A 25,192-nucleotide genomic window follows, 5' to 3' on the forward strand; every position below is an offset into this window, starting at 1 on the left:
TTGACTAATGTTGGGTACCATTCTATGCCTTTTTAAATGTCTTCCTGGAAGAGGGGTTTATTGGTTTGTTCTTGTTCTTATTTATGTATTTTGTATTGTTTTGCATTTTTATGCTGTGAATCACCCTGTGATCTTCAGATGAAGGGCAGTAAAGGTAAAGGTACCCTGCCCGTACGGGCCAGTCTTGCCAGACTCTAGGGTTGTGCGCTCATCTCTCTCTATAGGCCGGGAGCCAGCGCTGTCCGCAGACACTTCCGGGCCACGTGGCCAGCGTGACAAGCTGCATCTGGCGAGCCAGCGCAACACACGGAACGCCGTTAACCTTCCCGCTGGTAAGCGGTACCTATTTATCTACTTGCACCTGGAGGTGCTTTCGAACTGCTAGGTTGGCAGGCGCTGGGACCGAACGACAGGAGCGCACCCCGCCGCGGGGATTCGAACCGCCAACTATGAGATCGGCAAGTCCTAGGCGCTGAGGTTTTACCCACAGCGCCACCCGCGTCCCCATGAAGGGCAGTATACAAGTATAATTAAAAAAATGAAAATGAAAATAATCATCCTTCCCATTGCTGAAAAGCGGCTGCAACCCTAAACCCTCTGCAAGGTCTACTTCCTAAAAGTTCTAGTTACAGGTAGGTAGCTGTGTTGGTCTGCCATAGTCAAAACAAAATAAAAAAATCCTTCCAGTAGCACCTTAGAGACCAACTAAGTTTGTTATTTCCTGCCAACCTAGCAGTTCGAAAGCACGTCAAAGTGCAAGTAGATAAATAGGTACCGCTCCAGTGGGAAGGTAAACAGCGTTTCCGTGCGCTGCTCTGGTTTGCCAGAAGCGGATTAGTCATGACCCGGAAGCTGTACACCAGCTCCCTCGGCCAATAAAGCGAGATGAGCGACGCAACCACAGTCGGTCACGACTGGACCTAATGGTCAGGGGTCCCTTTACCTTTAGTTTGTTATTAGTATGAGCTTTTGTGTGCATGCACACTTCTTCAGATTCCTGAAGTTGTTGAGCTTTCTTGGAGAGATCACAGCCCATTTAAAAGGATGGGCATGACTAATTTGGGTTCATTAATTTCAGTTCATTAATTTCTACTCTTGAGTAGAAGTGAGTTGCAAAAAAAGGGAACATCACAGGGGGGCAGGCTTCTGCTGAGGAGGGCAGAACCTCAGTTAATTTAGTACTGTACTTTCAATGCTTTTCAATAATTTTTGTGGATGGGAGGGGGGGCAGCTACGCCCTATGCATGTTTATCAGGGAGTAAGAGCCCGTTGGGTTCAAGGGGCTCTTACTCCCAAGATACTCCCTGCATCTGACTGCGGCCTTAGTGAGATAAGAAACACAAGCATGCAGTGAGGTGTCAGGAGTTTTGCGTGTTACTTTTTACCCGCTGCTTTGGACGAAGAATAATGAATAATTGCAAAAGCAACGATACTATTCTGGTGGTCCCGTTGCGGCTGTTGCAGCTGAGAAGCGACTACCTGCACCCGACCACCCGCCGCCTCGCACCGACCAATTTCCCCAAGGGTTGCAATCGGAGCCCCACCCGCCTCCGCCCACCTCCCCAACAAAGTTAAATCCGAGCTCCCCCACATTACGGCCGTGGGGAGCAAAAACAGTAATTGCTCGCGGCCCCTTTAAGGCAGGAGGCAGCCGGAAGTGCTGGCGGCCGAGTCGTGGAGACTCCTGCGCATGCTCGCTCCTTCCTTCTACTCCCCTCCCCCCCCTGCTTAACAGCCCCGGACTCGGCCGCTCGGAGACGGTAAGGGGGGGAGGGAGCAGAGGGCGACGTTGCTGCCGCCACCGCCGCGCTACGGGAGCCGGGAGGGACCAGGACGGGACGCAGAGTGCGTAGGGACGAGGGAGGGGGGCTGCGCCTAGAGTTGCGCACGGCCACCGCCGCCGTACGTGCCGCCGCCGGGAGAGCGGACGTCGCCGCGCCACTGCGGGAGGAGGGGAGGGGGGAAGGAGGGAGGGAGGGGGAAGGAGGAGGAGGCTGCTGGCGCGTCGTCCGCTGGCCTGGAGCGAGAGGGAGGTGGTGGTAGTGGGCGTGGCCGCGGAGAAGCCACACCTCTCCTCCGGGGATCCCCGCCCACTTTCTTTCCCCATCTTGAGGGCCTGTGAGGGGGCTTCGAGGGGAGGGAAAATGGGCGCGGAGCGGAAGCTGCGCTTTAGGGTTTCCCTCAGGCACTTTTGGGGCAGGGGTTTTTAAAATAGTAGTAATAATAATGACGACGACGACGATAATACTGAGCTGAGATGCTCTGGTCAGAGGCGAATTGACCAATGGTGGGAAAAGGATTACTTCAGCTGCTGAAATTGCCACCTTTTTCTTAAAAAATAAAATTTTAAAAATTGCTTTCCTGAACTGGACAGCATTGCCTTTTAGCAGAGTCAAGATATTATTGATATAGCTGCACGTTTGTTTGTTTATTTATTTTGAGAGAGAAGCTTCATGTCCTGAGGCTCTTAATAAAGAAATAATGTGTCCCTCAAGAAACTGAAACCCTCTAAAAAGGTGAGGAATGCCAGACATGGATGGAATTAAACATTTAAATAAAAACATTATAAAGCCCCTCAAAGTTAATAGAATAAAGTTCTGGAAAAGCCTTCTAGCACTGGGTTTATTGTTTATTTATTTATTTCAGTTATAGCAAGGAGCAGCATAAAACAACTGTCCTTCCAAGTACATAATGGAAATACCTCTGCAAATGCATAAACAATATATGAAACTTGCTCCCACAGAATGTGGTGGCGGCCCCTAACTTAACTTCAAAACATGGTGCTTGGGTAGTTTGTGTTCAAGAGGAAATTATGGGTTCAAACAGCATCGTTGGACAAGTATGCCCTTGCTTTAGGTCCTATTCCTTAAATAGTTTTGATGTAATAAGATCTGTGGGGTGGGTATGTAGGCAAGAAATGGCTTTCATTTGTAAAAGATAAATAATGATTAAAGTGTAGTTGCGATTCCTGGATTAGATATCAATTAAAACCATAAAATGTGCAATATTTTTTTTTGGTGTCAATGACGCAGCGATGCCAATGGGTACAAAATTATGCCTCCGATGACCCCGATGTAGACTGCAGTTCTGGTGAATGTGCAGTTTATCTCAAAAATATATGCCAGCTGGAATCCCAATCCTTTAAAAGCCTGTTTCCCGGTACCCAGAGTGTTTGTCTCATCATTTCATTATGGCTTCAATTTCTGGGCTATGTGATTATGGGAAATTGGTGGTGGAAGAAAGCAGGGTTTTTTTTCACCTGAAGAAGAGAGGATTGTGAAAGAGCAAACATTACCTGTTAACTGCTTGAAGGAGATGGGAAGGATAAAGGCAGAAATATGATTTCATGGACTATCTCAACATTGAAAGCACACTCTTTACCCATAATAATAAGCAGCTAGGGATTCTGAATTGTCAAACATAGTATAGTCAATGCCTATGACCCTACTTGTCATTATTAATTCTAATCAACCTGAAACTGTAGCTGTGGTCTGTTGTATACTTACCTGGATGTAAACACTATTCAGTAGGACTTCTGAGTCTAGTAGGCTGCAAGTATTGTGATCACTTCAAATCAGTGAGCTTTTCTTTTCAGTAAATATGCATAGTGCCTTTAATAATTTGTTTACTGAACTTGGTTGTCAACAATTAACTTCCAGATCTACTCCTTCATCCCTGTATCTAGCAGACAAAAGGGCCTAATTTGTGGACTTCATTTCTACAAGATAGGATGACCATCACTAGCTCAGATCACTTTAAAATTCATTGAGGATGGGTTTATCAACAGCTATGAGGCATGATGGCTATATGCAACTTTCGGCTCAATGGTACTATGTCTCCAAGTTAAAATAGGGAAGCCCAACAGTAGATGCCTGCTGGCTCATATCCTGTTTGTGGACTTCCCAGAGGTATCTGACGTAGAAATAATATAACCGACCAAATGGACAGTTTGTCAGACCCCTGTTGGCTATTCCTATGATCATAACGCAAAAAAAGCAAAAAAAGAAATTTTGCTTTCTGTGTCTTACCAAGCCAAATGAATAATGGAACAGATACTCTTCTTTCAATAAGAGCCACATAGTAAATTTTCTTAATAGGGAGGAACCATAGCTCAGTGTTAGAACTTTGAAAGTAGAAGGTCCCAGGTTTGGGGCCCTGTCACTTGGTTGAAAATAGCTGGTAGCTGGTGAGGTGGGATGGGGAAGGACCCTCTAGCTGGGACCCTGAATAACCACTGCCAGTCAGAGTAAACACTGTTGAGTTAGATGGACAGCTTTTTAAGAATATATATACACTGTACTTTTAAAGCACATTCAAAACCCATTTTCTGCCTTAAAGAATTTTGGGCACTGTAGTTTGTTAAGGGTTGCAGGGAATTTGTTCCTTTGAGGATTAAACTACAGTGGCCATAATTATTTGATGGGGGAAATGTGCTTTGAATGTGATATCAGTGTATATGGTATGTACTCTGCCTGTGATAATAAACCAAGCTACACAACTCTTTATAGTTATCAGGGACAGTCCCTATTTTTTGTTACCGGTCTCTGTAAAAAATACTGTGTTTGCGTTTTGTTGATGCCTTCTTAAAATAATGCTCCTAGTGTTGTCTTCTTCAGGGTCTTTAGAACTGTGTGGGGCAATCCTATAAGTTTCTACTCAGAAATAAGTCCCACCCATTTCTGTGAAACTTCCTCTAAAGTGCATGAAAACTAAGGCAACATGTTGAACAAAGCCTGCCATTTCACACATGACAGGCGCTGAAGTAGATTTTGCATTGTAATGTTAATATTGTCAGACAACTGCAGTTTTGTAATATGAACCATTGGGGGGGGGAGCCATGTTGGTTTTTAAATGGATGGAGGGTATTGATTGAAAATGAAGTTAATGGGCGTATAGTTTTTAGCAACATGGAATGGTGGTGGTGGGCTCCTCCTGCCCAGACAGCCTGTATCTCCTGTCTTCCCTAGCCTGACTCATGATCACTATAGCAGTAGCCTTCTAACATTTCAGACCTGGTACCTACCTACCTACCTTTCAGCCAAACATGCATTTTAGGGAGCAAGCATTTTTTTATTTTGACTATTTAGCTGTACTGTAGCAGAGTTGCTGTGTAGCCTGTGACCTGGTAGTGGTCCTGACCTACTAGTTGAAGACCAATGCAGCAGTATTATTAACATTATTGTTTTAATATTTATTGCTCATTTTTCAGTTTCAGGTTCCAGGGCAGGTTACAGCACAACACAAGTAATGCAACTTAAAACCAAATAAAAATCACAGATGTACACAAAAATCAAACATTTTTGGGCTTCAATTTTGGACACTGATGTTCGCTTCAGCTGAACCCTTTCATGTGATTCAGAGAGGGGACAGAGAGAAAGCACAGGCATATATAATCTCTTGAATCTTGAACTGCTAAATGGAGTGTCTGTGTGTTCCCTATGCTCCAGTTGCCCCATAATATAATTTTGAATTGTGAGAGGAATCGTAGGAGTGTTACTTTCTGTCTTTACGGCACGTGGTATGGCTCACAGCTTGCTAGGACTGTTGCTTAATTAAATAAATCTGATAGAGAAATCCTATGCATGTGTAGTGAGTCTTAGACTCACTTAGAAGTGAGTCATGTTGAGTTTAAAGGACTTTACTCCAAAAAATTGTATGTAGGATTGCAACCCTTAATCAATGAACTGTTTGAATATATACCTGCTGAAATTCATTCTACACAGCAGGCAAAAGTGCAGGCGCCCTGTCTTCGTTTGCATCTGGCCATATTGCACCAGTTTGAGAGAAAGGGACATGTCTCTGAATAAGGTGATGGATGTTCTCTGCAGTTTTTAGATGTGCTAGTATTAGAAAATATAAATAAAAGAAAAAGAAAACAACTTTGGGCAAGCCAATGCAGCCAGTAAAGCCTTGGCACTTTTCCCTTCCTAGGACTTCAGTGACCTAAAGACTGAGCAACTCAAATGTGATTTTTATGAGCTGTTGCTACAAGTGGTAGTGCATGTGGTCACTTATGACATGTTAAGGTTGTGCTAGAAAAAAATCTCTTTCATTATTTGGCCAGAGATTATAACTTGTTTGTTCTTGCAAAAACAAAACAAAACCCAAAGCCACCTTCTTATTTCTTGCTGCAGCACACTTGTCTTCCATTCTCTTGGACTTCATGTGGGCAAATGGCAAATGCTGAAGTAAGCATCCCTGTAGGGGATGTTGTCGTTGTGCCAACTGAAGGAAATGAAGGGGGAAACCCAGAAGATACCAAAACTCAGGTGATATTACAACTGCAGCCAGTGCCACAAGGGTAAGTTGGCAAGTCATCAGCTAGGTGTGTTTCTGTGATTCTGTGTAAAATTCAGTCTTGGGTGCAGCATTTAGAATTGTTGAGATGTAAGTCCACAGGGTAGACCTAAAGGAAGGCAGTTGTGTGCAAGAGAGAATTTCAACTAAAGTTTCTAGATCTCATGCCTCCGAAATAGTTCTGAAAATGCGAGGGCAATACCAGTATGTTGTAGGGATGCAATTTTGAGCTTTCATTTCACAGCTGGAAAGGGGACATGTATTTGCAGCAGCCCCCCCCCCCCCAGTCTATGATTTAGGGTCTGAGGTTGGGAAGAGGAAGTTAGTTTATAAACTAATTCCATTTTACTTGACTCGCCGAGAAAGGCCTTGGGTGGTGATCTCAGCATTTGAGCAGGCTGATTATGGAGGCAAGTTTTCCTTCACATTCTCTGGTTTAAAGCTATGCAAAGCTCTAAAATCATTTCTGTGCTTTACATAATGCGCTTACCAGTGGGTACTTTCACAGCAGGGTTTATCAAGAGAGCTCTGAGACCAGTACGGCTGTAGTGGCCGTGGAAACGCACACCATACACAAGCTTGAAGAAGGCATTGGTAAGTTTCCTCTGTGGCGATATGACCCATTGACACCATTTCAACAGAGTTGTCATGGAGCATAATTTGCGGCTTTTGTGTACCAAGGTTCTCCTACTCCCATGGTTGGGTGGATATGAAGGTAGGGCCCCAAGAGTAGTAATAAGAGTGCTATGTTGTCCAAAACCAGATCAAGCAAGGTCTTATAGAAGCCATGATGGTTAATGTAGGCAGAGACTCCATTCAGATGTAATGATAAGTCATGGTTATCCATGATCATGCCATCCCTTTCCCCTTTGCATGTAAGGTGAGAAGAGTAGCCTTTACTTCTAGTTAGCATCAAACCATAGCTCAATGTTTTCTTTGAGTGCATCACACTCCGGTTTGTGTGACCATAGCTTGGTGCATTTGGTTAAGTGAGCCAAACACTTGCCTCTCCCTTTAAGGAAGGGGCTGTAGCTCAGTGGTAGGGCACGTACTTTGTGTGCAGAAGGTCTCGGGTTCAATCTGTACATCTCCAGGTAAAAGGATATCTGGCAAGCAAGCTGGGGGAAATGTCTGCTTGAGATCTGCTCACTGATGAAGCAGTAGTCTGACTTGATACAAGGCAGCAGCATATATTTATATAAATGGCATGTGCTTTGCAGAGGAATGGTCTCTTATTTTCCCTTGCTTCTACCAACAGACCCCAGCACCATCGAAACAAATGAAGAAATTGAGATTGCCTACCCCATCACCTGTGGAGAGAGCAAAGCCATTCTGCTCTGGAAGAAATTTGTTTGCCCAGGAATCAATGTCAAATGTGTCAAGGTAACAGCACAGTAAAGCTGTCCTTGCCAGCTCCCCACCCCCACCCCGTTCTCTGTTGCTTGTTTTTTGACATAACTGTTCTCATTTATTATTTTCTAGTTTCACTGGAATTTCCATAGGAGGATTATTTGAAGTACATGCAGGCCCCACTTTCCAAATGCTCATTATACAGAATTATCTGAATATAAGGAATTAGTACCCAAACTGCACTATACACACTGCAGATTCAGATATCCAAATAGCTGGACCTATGTGTAGTACTGTAAGCAAATAAGCAGCCTTAAGCAAGCTTTAATTTTTTTGTGTGTTTTGCTGGTCTGCGACAGCTGTTTCAACAGAAACCATGAGGAAGGGAAGGGGGAGAGATTGGATAAATAAGAAAGCATTTTGTTTCCTTCCTTGTTTGCCTTTTGGAAGGTTTTACAGTTTCCCCCCCCCCCCATAGTTTGGGGGTCAAAATTCTGTGATTGGGAACATGTTAGAAATTTCCCCATTGGAACAAATGAAGACCGCCAACTCGTTATGTGGACACCCACCTAACGTACTGTGTTTGGATAGTGGGATTTGTGTGTGTGCACATCTGCTAGTGTTGGCACTATCAGTTCAGGAGGCAGAATCTTGCTTGTAGGCTTTCTGGAGGCCACTATAGAGAAAGGATGCTGGACTAGGTGGACTTCTAATCTGACTCAGCAGGATTCTTCTTATGGAAATCCCACCTGGGGCACATGTAAGGGGTTTGGGAGGTTTGAACCATCTTATTAATTAGCCTCTATTTTGCCTCCAACCCGTTTACGCTGGGCAGTTGGTTTCAGCCAGTAATTGTATGCCCCAACTTATAGGGAACTGGCAGGGGCCATCTTGTAGCAGTGTTGGGAAAAGAGAATATGGAATCCTGAAGGTGCTCCATTGGTCACCGCTATCCATACATTTTGTGATAAAGCCTTGAAAGACAAATGTGAAAAGTCTGGCATGTAAGTCTGATGGAGGTAATGGTAAAAGGGGCCCAGTTTCTAACCCAACATTAGAGGAAGCACATCACACCAACTAGTCAGTGGTGGGAAGTAGATTAAGGTGTGTGAATAGCTGAGCTGGCCCACTTAGCACGCCTGCCATGTCTGCTGATTCTCTGGTACGCCACAGGACTGACCAATGGGAACCAGAACACTCCGTCCAATTAATCCAGCGATGGACCCAGTTGTGATTCCAGTGAGACTTGAAATTGCTTCAATTTGCTGATTCTTTCCCCCCGTTTCCTGTAAGCCAGCCCTGCAGTTTATCAGGGCAGTAGCATAATTGGATCCTGAAGCAAGATTGGATCCTGAAGCAATGGCAGGAGGTGCCTCTGGAAATGAGACCTCACAACTTCTCTATAACCGCACACTTGAGGCAGAATAGGAATGCAGGGTATCTTGTCCTCAGTCTTGAATTAGGAGATGCCGTATTTTGACGCGAGTGTTGGGGCTCACAAGTGAGTTGTGCCCTGGCCTAAGGCAATTCATAGTAGTGTCATTGCCACTGTCTTTGTTTCTTGTTGCCTGGGATGTTTTGCTTTGTTTCTGAAGGCAAATAAAAACAGGTGATCAGGTGCAAAGAATGACAGAGCACAAGAGCCCTGTAGGACTAGACCTAAGCCCTGTCTAGCTCAGCATCCTGCTTTCTGCAATGGGCAGCCAGATGCTTCTGGGAAGGCCACAAGCGAAATGCGAGGGCATGATCCCTCCCCACTCTCCTACTCTTGTTTCCCAGCAATTGGCATTCAAAGCATTTTCCTCTGATCCTGATTAAGCCTGGTGAACCTGTAATAGCAGTGTTGGAGTTGAGATTTTTGCAGATGCTGTTTGTCATGTAGGATGAAGAAAGCAGTGTTAAAGTTACAGTATCCCTCCTGTTCTCCCTTGTATCTGATCATTGCAGAGAGAAGAGCAGAAAGATGGCCTTGCATCATTTAATATTACATTAGTGTAAGAGAGGGTACCGAGAGAGAAGAATAAAGTACTTTTTTTCATGCAATGCAAGTTAAACTGTGGAACTCGCAGGAGGTAGTGATGGCCACCAGCTTGGATGGCTTTGAAAAATGATTGTACAAATTCATGGAGGACCAGGCTATGAATGGCTACTCGCCATGATGGCTATGCTCTGCCTCCACAATCAGAGGCAGTATGCTTCTGAATACCAGTTGTTGGGGAGAGTGCTAGTGTGCTCAGGTCCTGCTTGTGGGTTCCCCACAGGCATCAGATTGGCCACCGTGAGAATAGGATGCTGGACTAGATGGGCCACTGGCCTGAGATAGGACACTGGGATAAAGGAAGCCCTGTTGGCCCTTTCTCTCTCTCGATGCGAAACCTAAGTTTACTAGTTCCTGGTGTGATTTGATAAATGTCCACCTGTGATTGATGGCAGCTGATGTGCTGACTTGGAGATGGCTTATGAGACAGAGTGCCTCCCATTTACCCTCTTCTTTCTCTTCGTTAGTTTAATGATCAGCTTATCAGCCCAAAGCATTTTGTTCATCTGGCTGGCAAATCTACCCTGAAGGACTGGAAGAGAGCCATTCGCCTGGGAGGAATCATGCTGAGGTAATGGCCTTCTGCCACTGTAGCAGCCTTCCACCAAAAGCATAATTTTCTGTGCAGTATTCCTCCCGCCCCCATTTAAGTTCCCATCTTTCATTTGTTGGTTAAAAGTGGTGCTGTGGGTTTGGCATGGTGCACTTTGAGATAACAAATGTATAAGATAGGATTGAATCCTTTTGGCAATTGCATGTTCCGCCAAAGAACGTCAGAAGAGTGTCCTAGGGCAGAAATATGAACAATAAAAACGGAGGGAGTGGCCAATAAATAGCACTTCTTTTCACAGCCTGGACATGCAGTCCCTATCAATGTCAAATGAGCATTTCCTCTGACCATGATACCCTGGACTTGATGTCTACTGAGATTCCAAATACCTTGGCCTCAGTAATGGAGCAAAGAGCAATCGCTCCATGGCAGCTCCCGCACACTAGACTAAATCTGGGGTTGATAACAATGTCTGGATCAGGATATCAAGGGTACTGTTGCTGCCAAGTCCTTCCTACCGACAGCTGACTTGACGGCAGTGTCCCCTGCCACAAAAGGGGGGTGTTCATGGAGTTGCCATTCTTTCTCACCAATGCCAGTGGTAATTCTGGGCTCGCTTTGGTGATGAGTCAGAAAGTAGCTGAGTCCCAGAAACAGTCCTTCCTGGACTAAATGTGTATGTGGAGCAGATAACCATATTAGAGCTTTACCCTTACCTTTTTATTAGAGCTTTTGCTATGGGGTTGTCCCCACAAAATCTGAATTCTTCAACTTTTATAGATCACAGTCATATACCCTGAAAGGTGGGATAAATATCTATTTGAGAAATAAATACATAAATCTTGCAAATTTGTGATTTGTTTAGTCTGTTTCTTGCAGTTATAAAAGAGGGCAAAGAGCTATGATGGGCACAGAAAGGCCTGCTCAGCTTCCTGATTGGCTTTTGAGATTTTGCCCAATGTTGTCCATAAACTTTCTTTGCTAATTAATTAATTGCATGTATATACCACCTTTCCTTCAAGGACCGCAAGGTACTGTACTTGTTTCTCCACCTCTTCTTATCTGTACAACAAGCCTGTGAAGTAGGTTAAGCTGAGACAGTGACTCGCCCAAGGTCACCCATGACTGAGTGGGGATTTGAACCCTGGTCTCTCAGGTCCTAGTCCGACACTCTAACCAATGCACCACATTGGCAAAAATTACACCGGGTAAAATTGACAAGAAAGAAGCATGCTGAGCAATACCAGGTTCTGGCATTGTTCTGTGTGATTGCAAAAGTGCCCACTGCCACACGGCCCCGAGTGCCTCAAAAAATGCATCATGCCAAAATTCTTCATCTTTTTGGCTTGAGGACTTCAGGCAAGAATCCAAACAGAAGGTTCATTTCCCACGATCCCTTCTTTTTTTCCATTCTCTTCGCAGAAAGATGATGGATTCTGGGCAAATTGACTTCTACCAGCATGACAAAGTTTGCACAAACACCTGTCGCAGCACCAAGTTTGACCTCCTGATCAGCAGTGCCAGGGCACCGGTGCCAGGGCAGCAAAGCCTGGTACAGACTCCCACCTCTGCTGACGGTAGGGAACAGGTGAACAGGAGTAGAATTCATTCCTGCCATGGGGCACTGCTGTCTACCATTTCCCATCATCCTGTTTTCTCTTAAAGAGCTAACGTTAAAACAGTTTTCTTCCTATTCCCTTTCCCCATGAGATTTACTTTGCCTGGAAGGGAACCCAGTGACAGAACAGTAACGTGGGAATGGGGCGAAAGCAGTAGACCTTCTGAATTTCCTATTCTTGGGGAAATCATAATGATTTATCTGTTGAGGACCCCCCTGCCTCCTCTACCCACTGCTGGATCTCTCTGTTTTTAATGAATTCTGAACTCTTTTTCTCTTTCTTTGAGAAACACTTGACAAATGAATGGGGATTTCCATGGTTCCAGGAAACATTTTTTAAGTGTATAGACAACTGGGAACCTTCTTCTCAGTGTGCTGAATCCTCCCCCTTAATTTTGGTTCTTAAAAATGTGCAGAATGGTGTATATTACAGCTAAACCATTCAGGCTTTCTTCTGGCAGATTAATACTCTCTGGAGCCTTACCACTGTTGATGCTACAGGTGGCAACAATTGTAGCTTCAAAAAGAAAGGAAGAGTGCCACATACAGTACATGGCATGAGTTCCTTTGTAATACATATTCTAAGAAAGGTTTTTTTTTTTCATTTAATTTGCATTCCTTATTTCATACGAACAAGATTATGATATTTCACCAACCTTTTACTCAACTTTTAGTCATGCTAGTGAGAGAAACTTTTCCATTTCCTATTTTCTTCTTCTTCTGCAGTTAGAAGATTAGCTTCAAAGTCTTTATCTGTGGGTGGAACTGAAGCTTTTAAAAATGCATTAAATCAATCTGATCCTGATTCAGTCCACAGCTGGTACATTTTATGCACAGTACCTGGGTTTATTCATTTTGCATCAAAATTAAAAAAAAAATGTTTTCACCAACATAGCCCAAATGCTGTGTCAGTACAAGCTAATTTTTTAAAATAAATCATGCAAATTTGCTTGTAATTCCATATATTTGCTTAATTTACTTTGCTTCTCCTAGTTGTAAAAAGGAGCAAAATGCCAAGCAGAGCAGTGAAGCCCTACCCCTGACCACTGGACATCCTGTTTGGATTACCTGCTGGCTTCTGAAATGTCACCGAATGTTGCCCACACACTTACAAGTGCATCGATATGGACTAGAATCTTGCAAGAAAGAAAGAAAGAAAGAAAGATTAGATTCTCAGCATGCAGAACAATTTGCCCGATACTAAATCATGCCATTGTGTTGTGCAGTTGCAAAATGGCACATTACTCATGCCCCTGAGTGTATACCAAAAATGTGAATTGTCTTTCACTTCCACCAAATGTGTAAAATAAAATAAGAATAAGATTAATCAGCTGTCCTGTGATTACATTTCAAACATTTAGCTTGTTTTGCCTATGTGGAGTCAAATACCTTGGTTCCTTTTGAAATGTATTTAGTTCATTTTGACTTATAGCTCATCTCCTCTCAAAAGCTTGGGATGGATAAGAAACAGTATGTTAATCATAAAGCCCCAATTGCCAACCTTTAAACCCATGTCTCTCAAATTCAAACATTACCATAAAACTGTGCCCAAGCCTGTAGGCATCACACACACACAAAACACACAAATATTTGACAATTTTTCTTATCGTAATCCTCCATTGCTTGATGAGCACATAAAAGTTATTTATGCATTTACTGAATTTGTGTACCATCCTTTATCTGTGGACGGTTCACAACGTAAAAATACAAGATAAAAACAAAATACGTAATAAAAACAATAACAAAACCAAAACAAACCCATAACATCCCACTCCAGCTGTACCTGAGAATCTACTATTTGTTGAAATTCCCTCTGTTCCCATAGATTTACTTTTTCCTTTACGCTTTTTGTTAATTCAGTGCCTTGCTCGTTGATGGCGGTGCAACTGAGATCTTGATCCTATTGCATTTTGGGACGTTAGAGCACATCACGGTCCCTTTCTTCCATGAATGGTTGACCATGGCCTGGGCCAAGTGAGCCTTGCCTTCTGTCATCTTTGTCTCATCTCAAGGCCAGAGAAAGATGGTGCCTTCTTCCAGTTGGAAAAGGGAAACACATGTAAAATCACACATGCATAGGTCACCTCCCGGACTGTATGTGAAATATTGGCTTGTGCAGCTCAGGCCTGTACATGACGGACTCTACGCATGTAGGTCATGTGAAAAAATTATGCCCATGCGTAAGAACATCCAGAGAGCCCTCAGGCGGGGAGGTGTGCTCACTGAGCATGGGAATATGATCTGGCTTCCCTCATTACACTGTTGCTTCTGGATAAATTTGTTCCCTCCCCCTTAACCAGCCCATTATGGCTTCCACATGGCATCTCCCCCCCCCCCAATTGTTTACCCAGAGTGGACATAGTTTAAAAGACAATTACACCCGCTCAGTATCTGCATGGCTGATGCTTGGAATATACAACATGGGTTTTGTGGTTTTGTCAGCTGCTGTTGTTATTGATCTTTAAACTGGCCCTTGGTTTTTTTACTTTGCTTAGTTCAATCCATGTATTACGAATCAGGGTGGCCGTGTGTGTGTGTGTGTGTGTGTGTGTGTGTGTGTGTAGGGGGAAGTTACAGTGGCAGCCTGGGCAGTGAAGCATCTTCAATTGTATCCTCCCTTCTGCAGGAAGCATCACTCAAATTACAGTGTCTGAGGAGAGTGTGGAGGAAGGGATTGAATGGAACCGTGCTCTGACAGCAGCAGTCACCATGGCAACTGAGGAGGGAATCAAGAAGGACCCAGAGGAGATTTCAGGTATGTCTCTGCTGTTTGCCTGAATGGCTTAGCAGCCCACCTACCTGGCTCCCCCTCCCCATCTTCAGGCAGCAAAATGCTGCAAAGAGCTATGTTTGTAATTTTATTTATTTAAAACATATCTCACCTTTTCTCCAGAGAAATCAAGGTGACTAACAACAAATTTTATAAAACCGTAAATTATCAAATTCAAAACCTCTTTTTTACAACTGAACACTAAAACACAAAGTTGATATTAGTGATTATTTTTTTTGCAAGGGGGCAGGACATTTCACCCATGTTTTAAAAATCGAATTTGCGTGTAAAACTCCACACTTCACTTCAAAACCCATTGGGCTCCCCCCCCATATTCAACATTTGAATTTCCAAAATTCTGATTTGAATATTGAGTTGTTAAGTGAGTTTTTCACAGGTGGGGTTTGATGGATAGGATGGTGAGCCGTGTAAGATCATTTAATGGTTAACATGGAGAGGGGTTTTTTTTGGAAGGGAGGAAGTGGGGTTAGCAGAGAGCTGACCTGAAGATCATTCTCATGGCCGTAGATCAGGGATGGAGAACCCACAGCCCTCCAGCTGGTCCTGGATTCCAGCCCCAGCCAATGTGGCCAGTGGCCAAGCATGATGGGAATTGTAGTCCAGGAACATCTGGAAGGCCAAAGATTCCCCAACCCTGTTGTAGATGGTGACGTATCAATTGGACACTATTTCAATTATTGGCTGGTTCATACAGGCATGCACATTGCTCAGCAGTGCCTCCTTGCTTGATGGCTTGTACCTAAATGTGTGAACTGCCTGAAGTACTGAGTTTGAAAAATCTGCCCCCCTCCCCTTTCGGAAACTGAGGCGCCATATGCTAATTGGTGCTAAAATTTGGAAAGCTCTGCTTTCGATCTTGGTGACTGTTTAATTGTGCAAATCATCAAATGTTTTTTCAGTCCTCACTGGCTGCTCCTCCTAACAGCTAGTATTCAGTGGCATACTGGCTCTGCAACTAGAGGCGCCATTGACAGTCTTATCCTCCATGAATTGCTTTAATCCAGGCTGGAGGTCCAAAACAACAGGCTGGCGAAGGCTGGTCTAATCCTTCCAAGTCCAGCACAGTCCATGTGTAATGCCCTGTGATTTGGTATTTTTAAAAATATCCAACGCCTCCGCCACAAGGGTGGCTTCAGTTGTCTTATTTAGAACATACTGTTCAAGCAACAAAAAGAACCCAGATTTGCATATATTGCTTTACTTGAAATATATGCTGCTTTTCAACCTGACAGTGTGTCCAAGATGGGTGAGAATGAAAGAAAACGGACACACAGCAAGATGAACAGATTTTGGGAGGCTGGTGAAGACACGTGGGAGGAATGCAGATGTAAAATGCCCACTTCCAAGTGCTCAGATATTAATGCTGCTGCTTTAGCTGCTACAATTGCTGTTCTTTAAAGGCTCTGCAATGATTTGGGGGCAGGGTGTGATGGGATGTAAAACAAACTTCTAGAAGTCATGAAATGTAGCTTTTATAGCAATATGGAATTCCCTAGTACTGCTCTCTATATTCAGAGTTGAATTTGATTATTATTTTTTGCAAGGTGAGTGCCCTGATGGCTAGTTTTACAGCACAGCTCTATGCAAGCCTATTCATGACTAAGCCCCATTAAATTTAGCAGCACGTGCTTCCATGGAAATGTGTGCAGCTTTGCAGCCTTAGAAGCCAGTTTCCAGAGATGCCTCCTGCTATACAGTGTTTTGCTGGTCTTGGCATGATTGCCAGTATAGCTTTGCAGTCTAATTGCCAACTGATCCTTCCTTCCAAATCTTTCTCTTCCCTTGTGCCAGAGGACACACTGATGTTCTGGAAAGGAATCGCTGATGTGGGGTTAATGGAAGAAGTTGTCTGCAACATTCAGAAGGAGATAGAAGAGGTGCTGAGAGGTGTTCAGCAGAGGCTTGGCCAGTCACCCTTCCAGGTTACCGGTGGGTAGGAGGTCAGCAGTCTCCATGTCAATATGAAATGACTACCAGTGGGATAGACTTTCATGCTCTTTTTATCTTTGTGACGTGTAGCTGTGCACTGTATTTAATAAGTCCGTTTAGAATCCTTCCTTCAGTAACAGGACTCCCAGGGTGGTGTATAGTTTGAAACTTAATAATTTTTTAAAATAAATAAAAGTATTCCCCCCCAAATGAGTTTTATTCAGCTGAGTTCCACTCACAGTACATTCATTTGAGTTAGTCATACCCATTCATTTCAGTGGGTCTGAGTATGATTAACATTCCATACAACCCTTGAAAATTGCAGAAGCCACAGCAAAACTCACTAAAATCTAGAATGGCTGTAAAACAATACTAATGTTGCGATCCCATAAACCCCCCTAGTGGGGAACTGAATGGGGCTTAGTTCTCGGCAGACATGCATAGTACTGTGTTGTTACCAGCCATAAAACATATTGGAATGGCCAAGCAAATAAAAGTAAATATAGTCTTCACCTTATGCCCAAAACACATCAACATCAATGCCAAGCGAGCTTGTCTGGGGAGTGCCATGACCAGGTATTGACTACTTGGGGTGGGGAAAATAATTACTTTAGAATATTTATATTCTTTTTTTCAACAAAAAAAGTTATCTCAAGTGGTTTCCATAGTAAAACAGGGCAACAAGCAAACACATTCTGTTTCCTAAATCATTTCCCCCCTAAAGCTACTAGAATACTCTATGTAGTTCATAAGAGTCTTGTAGGCGGAATCGGGAAGGTGGGCATAAGCAGCTCTTGGCTTTCAGACCTCTTGGTGAAGGCCATTGGAGGTTTGGGGGTCAGTGATGTAAAAGTCCTCTCTCTGTCCTTCTAGTTGCTGTGGTTGCCTTTTCAGGGCTACATTAGCCATAAGGGGAAAGTCTCCAGTACAATACAGTAATCAGTTGGCTTGATGGATTATTGTGTTTTATCCTACTCTTCCATAAGGGAGCTCAGGGTGGCATACATGTTTCTCCTGCTTCTGTTTTATCCTTGCAAAGAGCTAGGTTAGACACACACAGAAAGAGAACGCGCATGCTATATGTAACTGATTTCTTTGTCGCTAACACACAGCATGCGAACCAGCATGCATAAAAATGTAACATGGGGATTTGCTTTGAGATGCCTGGGTTTTGCTTTGTTTATTATTATTTTAATTAAAACGATTTCTTTCCCCAGTGAAACTCCCACAGCAGTTTACATAATACCAATAAAGTCAATTCAACCAGTCCCTGCCCATGGGTATACATAACACAAAAGGAAAAAGAGATAAGGAGGGAAGAAAAAACAAGCTCTAATTCAGTAATAGTTCTTACATTGACCAAATGAAATAGAACAGGAGCTTTTCCGTGCCAACTGATCGTTATAAGGGTACTGTGCAGGATTTTCTTTTATAGGTTGCAGTTCTAAACTAGGGAACACAGTGGGAGTTACTTCTGAGTAAACCTATACAGTGGTACCTTGGTTCTCAAACTCAATCCGCTCTGGAAGTCTGTTTGACTTCGAAAATGTTTGGCTGATTGATTGGCCCCAGAAACAATGCCGAGAGCCAAAACAGATGTTCAGCTTCCGAAAAATGTTCGCAAACTAGAACACTTACTTCCGGGTTTGCGGCGTTTGAGAGCCGAATTGTTTGTCAACTAAGCCATTCGGGAACCAAGGTTCCACTGTATCAGATTGTGCTGTAAATGGGCCAGATGTGGATGGGATGCATGGATGGCTGAAATAGCTCTCGCTTGCATTTGCACAAGCATGCCACTGGCTTGCAGTCACTGGGAAACAACAGTGGGATATATGATTGCCCTTGTATCCCTTCTGTGGGCTTCCCATAGTCATCTGGTTGGCTACTGTGGAAAACAAATTGCTAGAGTAGATAGGCCTTTAGTTGATTCAGCAGGACTCTTCTGATGCTCTTAAGGAGACTTCTGGCCTAATTCTCAAAGGCCTAGTTTCTGCTTTTAATCAAACATCCAAGGATCTCACTGCCAATGTTAAATGCCAGCAGAGATGCTGTGACGTCCCAAAACAACAGTTTTCCATGTGTGGTTCTTGAGAGAGGAACTGTCAAGAGGAACTTTTCATGGCTTTTGATTTTGATTTCCTTCTGATGTAAATCTTGACCCATTGTACTGTATTAATTTATTAATATTCAAAATGAAGATGATGTAAACTACCTCTGTACTTCATTCAAGATCACTTGTGTTAGCTACAGAAGCATTAGGTAATGCAATACTGGCGAAGAGGTTCAAGCTGTTTGTGATGAGGTGCTCTCTCTCTTTCTTTCTGGATGTTGGATTCCGTTTAGAAAACCAGACAATAACCCATGGAAGTTTTTCTGTAGATGCTGCTGTCCTAAATAATGTTGCTCACACTTTTGGCCTGATGGACACTGTCAAGAGAGTGCTGGACAACAGGAAGAGTCAAACGGATCAGGGAGAAGAACAGATTCTTTATACTCTGGCAGGTATGTTAATGACTGGGAGCACGTTTCTTGGAATGCTCTAAATCTATCATCTCACTGTGCAATAAATGTGCTTTTGTTGTTCATTTTGCCTCACAGCCTAGTCAACTTTTCTCAAGACTGCCCTTCTTCTGCTAAAGTATTTGGATTCCCGGATTCTGTTGCTGCCACCAATGTTCTCCAATGTCTGTATCATTTTGTAAACTTGGTTTTTTTCCTTTTCAAATACAGTGGTGCCTCGCAAGACAAAAAGAATCCGTTCTGTGATTCTCTTCATCTAGCGGTTTTTTCGTCTTGCGAAGCAAGCCCATTGACGGATTAGCGCTATTAGCGGCTTTTAGCGGCTTATCAGCTTATCGGATCAGCTGATAAGCGGCTTAGTGGCTTAGAAAAGGGGGGGGAGGAAAAAAAACCCACAGGAACTCGCAAGACATTTTCTTCTTGCGAAACAAGCCCATAGGAGATTCATTTTGCGAAGCACCTCCAAAACGGAAAACTCTTTCATCTAGCGAGTTTTCCGTCTTGCGAGGCATTCGTCTTGCGGGGCACCACTGTATTCTGTGAGGACAGTGTGCTTCCCTGCTATACAATTTTGGCCCAGGAGTGCTATTTTTAGCCTTGTCATTTTTTTAAAAAAACAACAACTTGCATTTGCAAGACAGCCCTCTCCTTTCTTCTTGAAGCAATGCCCCAGTAGTCGTTGTAGTGGTAGAAGTAGCCCCCGCTACAGTAAGGTATGGAGCAAGGCTGTAGCCTTTTACAGGAAGAGCCGTATCTTAGTGGTAGAACACATGCTCTGCATGCAAAAAGAAAATTCCAAGTTCAATCTTTGGCAGCTTCGGTAAATGCTCAGGTAGCAGGTGTTGGGAAAGTCACAATGGACAATACTGAGTCAAATGAACCAATGATCCGACTTTGTATAGGGCAGTTCCGTAGGTCCAGAAGGACCCAGGCTTTAGGCTTCCTACAGTAGGAGGTCCTGGCAGTGAATTGGCTCAAAATAGTCAACATCTATTGCCATTCTGAGTCACTGCCTTTCTTACTATATTTCCAACTATCATTTTTTAAAAAATGCAAATAGCAGTCATGGGAGATGCGGAGCAGGGTCTGGATTGTGGAGAGTTTTTAAACATTTTCCCTTTTATGGTTTCTATCTATCTATCTATCTATCTATCTATCTATCTATCTATCTATCTTACCTGCTCTTTGCATTTGGAAGAAAGTTCCCTTTGATGCCAATGGTGGCTTCCCTTGCTATTTAAATAGAAGTTAGAGGACTTTTGTTGTTACTGTGACTCCCTTTCCTTGGTCCCTAAAGTCCTGACACAGTAACACCCACACACAGAGAGGATAATATGGGTAGGGTGTTTCCAGCTATCCTACCCCTTGCCTTCAGAAGTTTGTTCAAGCCTGTTCTAGGAGAGAGATTGTGAGCAACATCATAGGAGGAGCTTTTCTCAGACCAAGCTCACTTATTATTTTGGCTTTTGGATGCTGTTAATATACTTTTGCTATATTTACAATGCTAAAATGTTGGTGGGGGGTTGTATGTTGTTATATTTGATTGTCTTGTTGTTGTATCATGTTATTAAAATATTGTTCCTGTATGGTTTGATTTTGAAATGCATTCCTGTTTTCTTTGTCATGAGCTAATTTGGGCATGGTTTCTTTCCTTCTTTTTGTTTGTTTGTAGAAAAGCAACATACACAATTGCAAACAAAAGAGTACTGGCATTCTTAAAATGTGCATTTTAATTGCATTCATACCTAGATTTTCCATAAGTTAAAGCACCGTTTCTCTACCTAATACCAATGATTATGTTTTGGCATGTGTGCATATGTGTGTTCCACTTCCTTTGGTAACTATTGTGTACAGTGACTTTTTAAATTTAAGGTTATTGGTAGGGTTAGTATTAGCTGTGTATGGATTTCAATTTCTTGCCAGAAGGTATGAATTGCATACCAATGCTCTGGATTTCTGTACACAAGTATGATAGCCTCTTCCCACAGTTTTCTAATGTTTGAGGACACTTTTGATGGTTTAAATACATGTTGTAGGCTTGAATATTTAACACATGATGCATCTTTCATTCTAATAGCTTGTTGCCTGCCTTACATAGCGTTGCTCTGGGGAGGTTAGTATTTAGGGAGATAGATTCTTGGCTGTCATTTCCCCCCTCCCACCCCCTTCCCATTTTTGTTCCCTGAAAGAATTGGATTTGTCTGCAGAGACAATCTGTTCCGCCCACCTTTCCATCCTTTTGATGGGGGGAGCAGCAGAAGTGGCTGAAAACTCTTTCCCTGCCAAGAAGCTGCTTTGCTACTCTTGCGAAAATAATTTGTTTTTTCTCACTCCCCCCCCTTTTGGCGCTTTGAGGAGCCCCTGTATTCTTTGCAGCTTCTCAAAGGTTTCTCCCGCTTGACTGTGTAACTTAATTTTTCCTTGCAGACCTGGACCGCCAGCTGGAGGAGCAGAAGAAGTTTGCCAGGGATCAGAAGCTCAAGTCCCAGACTGTTCAGAACGTGGTCCTCATGCCCGTCAGCACTCCCAAGCCGCCTAAGAGGCCCCGGCTGCAGCGTCCAGCCTCGGCCACAGTCCTGAGCCCTTCCGCCCCCATCCAGCAGCCTCAGTTCACAGTGATTTCGCCCATCACCATTGCACCCATGGGGCAACAGTTCTCTGTGAGCAACATTCCAATGGCAACCATCAGCCAGGGCTCCAGCCCAGTGACTGTCCATACTTTGCCGTCAGGCCCACAGTTGTTCCGCTACGCCACCATGGTCTCTTCCTCCAAGACCAGCTCCTCCGACACGGTGACCCTTCACCCGTCTTCCAGCTTGGCCCTGCTGAGTTCAGCGGCCATGCAGGACAGCAGCACCCTTGCCAATGTGGCCACTGTGGTGAATCCTGTGGAACTGGTGGCCATGGAGTCTGGCCTGACCTCCACCCTCCAGGCTGTCGAGGGCACTTCAGACGAGGGACAGACCATCATAGAAATAGACCCAGCACCTGATCCGGAAGCCGAGTCGGAGGAATCCGGGGCTAAAGCTGTGATTCTGGGAACAGAACTGAGGACTGAGGAGAAGGTGGTGGCTGAGGTCGATGAGCACCAACATCAGGTCCACAACGTAGAGATTGTGGTCTTGGAGGACTAGCCAAGAAGCCAGATTGTAATGTTGCTTTGGGGTTCATCGATTGTTTATTTGTTTTGCCTCCCTTTTTTCTTTTTCTTTTTTACAGCCTTTCAGGTAAGTTCCCATAGGATATTAAAGGAAAACAAAGATTTTCACATGGGAGAGAGCAGCGTCCATTTTTACTGAAGGGGGAAGGGAAAGGAAACTTATTATCCTGCCTAATCCTAAGCACTCCCACAGAAGGGAAACAAGCCCCTGCTGTTACCGAGATCGCACAGCGTGTGATTACAGCCCATAGACCCAGTTTTGAACAAGACACTTTGTCTACACCTTGTTTACACTTCAGTTGTTTTGTCTTAGAAATTAATGAACCCGGGTACCCGAAATGTATCTGACTAATGGATGAGAGTGATTTTGGGGAAATGGGATCCTTACTTATTCCTCAGCTTTCAACCACTGTAAGAAATTACATTCTGTGTTACCTTATCAACTGTGCTAGACTTTTGATTTTTGCAGAGAGGGGGAGAAAAAGAAATTGCAACCCCCGCACCTTATCCCGATTTGAGAGACCACAGTCCCCCTCACTCAGATGCTGATGTTTTTGTTTTTTGTTTAATTGTCTTCATATTTCTGCAGCACCTCACACCCTTTAACTGTTTTTGCCCTTTTGTGGCTCCTGGAATTGGATTCTCAGCTCTCCCTTTTCAAACCTTCGCCGGTGGTTTTTATTTTCAATAGGTGCACTTACGAGACTTTCAAGAATTGCTTAAAACTTACACGCACACGCACACATACACACAAATCAGACATAGCACCCAAGCACCACCTGCCCTTTTGAGTATTGGATTGTCGTCCTGGATGTGTCAAATGTGGGTTGTACTGTTGCTGTGGGCTCAGCAGGCCAAGTATACCTGCTGCTTACTCTGCATGCTGGGAACCATACCAAGCTTACTAGATAAATATAAATATATATACGTGTGTGTGTGTGTGTGTGTGTGTGTATGCATGTTTGGTGTTCCTAACACTTTGAGAAATAGGTCAACAGAATTCTAGCCTGGCACATCACTTCAGCAATGTGACTGCCTGGTCTCTCCCTCCCTCTCTCTCTCTCCCTCTCTCTCTCTCCCTCCCTCTCTCTTGTTTCCTTAAGGAAAGGGGAAGGAGTGAAAAGGGATTTTTTTTCTCCTTCCCACTTGGTTCATTTCTCAAAAATTGGAAAAATGAGAAGACTTTGGGGGAATCTGTTCGACAGAAATTTCTAAAGCCGGCAGTAAGAATACAGTACTTTGGGGCATGGGTGGAGTGCCATTTGTTTTTTTGTTTGTTCATTTTTTGCATTAAAAATTAAAACAGAAAACAAAGGCTAACTGGATTATTATGGTTATATCAGGTTCTTCCTCTCTCACCCATTTATCATAGAGCAACCCCATGGAGTAGATTAGGCTGTGGGTGTAACTCGCCTAAGATCACTCAGTGCCTTCCATGGAGTGTAGGGCTATCGTATTCTAACCATGACACCATACTGATACTCAGTTAATGGATATGTAGACTGGGTTGTATCCAGTGCTGTTTTTCTAGAAAAAGAGGTGCCGGAACGCACCATGAACACCTCCCTCATTCTCCTGGAATGGCAGTGGCTCCTACCTGAGAGGTGCCGGAACTGAGTTATGGATGGGAAAAAAAGCCTCCAACTAAGCTCAGCTCAGAGTAGACCCGTTGTGCCTGTTGATTTCTGTAGCTCTATTCTGAGTGGGACTTAAAATTGGAGACACCACACTGTTTATGAAACACTTCCAATTGGACTGGCAATGCCATGTCCTTCCCTTCACCTCTGCAGTCAGAGGGCAACTATTACTTCTCCATGTTAAAGATTGGCTTGCCTAAGGCCACTATATAAGCTCACAGCAGGCAGGGATGATATTAATGCTGATTTGCAGCTCCACCTCTTAGACATGCACCATGGCAACTTTCTGTGGTTCCTGCTGCACAAGCGCAACTTGGGTCAGCTATCCACTGCTAATCTCAGTAATCTATGGATATTTGCTTTTACACTCAAGTGTGAATGGCTGTCCAGTGCTAAATAGACACATATGACATATAACCCCTTTTCTGGAGGTGCCTGACTTTTTTCCCATCAGTGCATGGAATTGCTGATTCACAGTTCCACGGGGCATGTGGGCGTCTCCAAGGGTGTATGAGGGCACAGTTGGATCTACTGGATTTCTGAACCCCAATTAACAATGACAACAAGAGCATTACTCCCCTAAAGTGTACTGCTGAAATGAACTGGGAGTGGATTTTGTGTGTGTCAAGAGTACTGTGATCTCACTTCAGGGATTCAGAAGAGAGTTCTGGGTTCTGAATTCTTTAATTCATAGTGTGTGTCGTTGTGTGTGTGTGTCTTGGCTCCAGTTGTTAATTTTAGAGTTCTGATAACAAAGTAGATTCTGCATGTCTCAGGTCTTGCCAACCCTGTCATAGGGGTCACTTCAAACAAGAGGTTTAAAGTATGCACCTTAAAAAATGTTGAAATGCAAACGTATTATCGTATGGGTGTGCTTGCTTGCCAGGGCACTGTGCATACTTGCACCTCCCTGTGGAGCATGCACTTGCAAGCACGCTCAGGATTGCCTCTTCATCATGTGTGAAGTTACCTTAGATATGGACCTATGGGTTTCATGCCTGCCAAATGAAGAGCGATAGGGTCTTGATCAACTGTTACATCTGTTTCCTTGCAATTTCTCAGAACTCTTCTGAGAAAGAGAAAACACAGTTTTTATCTCATTCATCCTCACAACGATCTGGTGTGGGAGGCTGTGTTGAGTGATGGCATTTTGTACAAGGCAAGCTTGTGTTTATTGCTGAGCAAGGATTGGGAGGTTGGGAGGAGACTGCTGTGAAGGGCAATGCTGTGGCCCCCAAAGTTGCCACCATTAGATTGTAGATAACCACAGTCAGATTATTATCTCTAGCGATTCTGGTTTGA

The 25,192-nt window shown here is 43.8% G+C and overlaps 1 protein-coding gene across 6 annotated transcripts; it reads left to right on the plus strand.

Moving 5' to 3' along the window:
- Positions 1-1,682: 1,682 nt before the first annotated feature.
- On the plus strand, positions 1,683-23,567 carry GMEB1 (glucocorticoid modulatory element binding protein 1). 6 transcript variants are annotated; one of them, XM_082231668.1, is made up of 11 exons: positions 1,742-1,760; positions 2,443-2,516; positions 6,135-6,301; positions 6,806-6,891; positions 7,556-7,680; positions 10,153-10,256; positions 11,658-11,812; positions 14,480-14,608; positions 16,436-16,573; positions 18,917-19,075; positions 21,521-23,567. In XM_082231668.1, the coding sequence occupies exons 3-11, from the start codon at positions 6,174-6,176 to the stop codon at positions 22,225-22,227; spliced, it is 1,731 nt and encodes a 576-aa protein (XP_082087794.1). In that variant the 5' UTR covers positions 1,742-1,760; positions 2,443-2,516; positions 6,135-6,173; the 3' UTR covers positions 22,228-23,567. The 6 variants fall into 6 exon arrangements, with proteins under 6 accessions (XP_082087793.1, XP_082087797.1, XP_082087796.1 ...); XM_082231667.1 differs by lacking the exon at positions 2,443-2,516 and having other exon boundaries at positions 1,683-1,760; XM_082231671.1 differs by lacking the exon at positions 2,443-2,516 and having other exon boundaries at positions 1,683-1,760; positions 18,953-19,075.
- Positions 23,568-25,192: the final 1,625 nt, after the last annotated feature.

Source organism: Podarcis vaucheri, assembly GCF_965113315.1.
Source record: "Podarcis vaucheri genome assembly, chromosome: 7".
NCBI classification, from domain to species: Eukaryota; Metazoa; Chordata; class Lepidosauria; order Squamata; family Lacertidae; genus Podarcis; species Podarcis vaucheri.

What these genes read in the sequence shown, in the direction of transcription:
- GMEB1 (XM_082231667.1), top strand. Translation starts at nt 6,174, where the DNA reads ATGGCAAATGCTGAAGTAAGCATCCCTGTAGGGGATGTTGTCGTTGTG. An exon ending in CTGGGAGGAATCATGCTGAG is followed by an intron (nt 10,257 to 11,657) that starts GTAATGGCCTTC and finishes TTCTCTTCGCAG; the next exon opens with AAAGATGATGGATTCTGGGC. An exon ending in GATTCTTTATACTCTGGCAG is followed by an intron (nt 19,076 to 21,520) that starts GTATGTTAATGA and finishes TTTTCCTTGCAG; the next exon opens with ACCTGGACCGCCAGCTGGAG.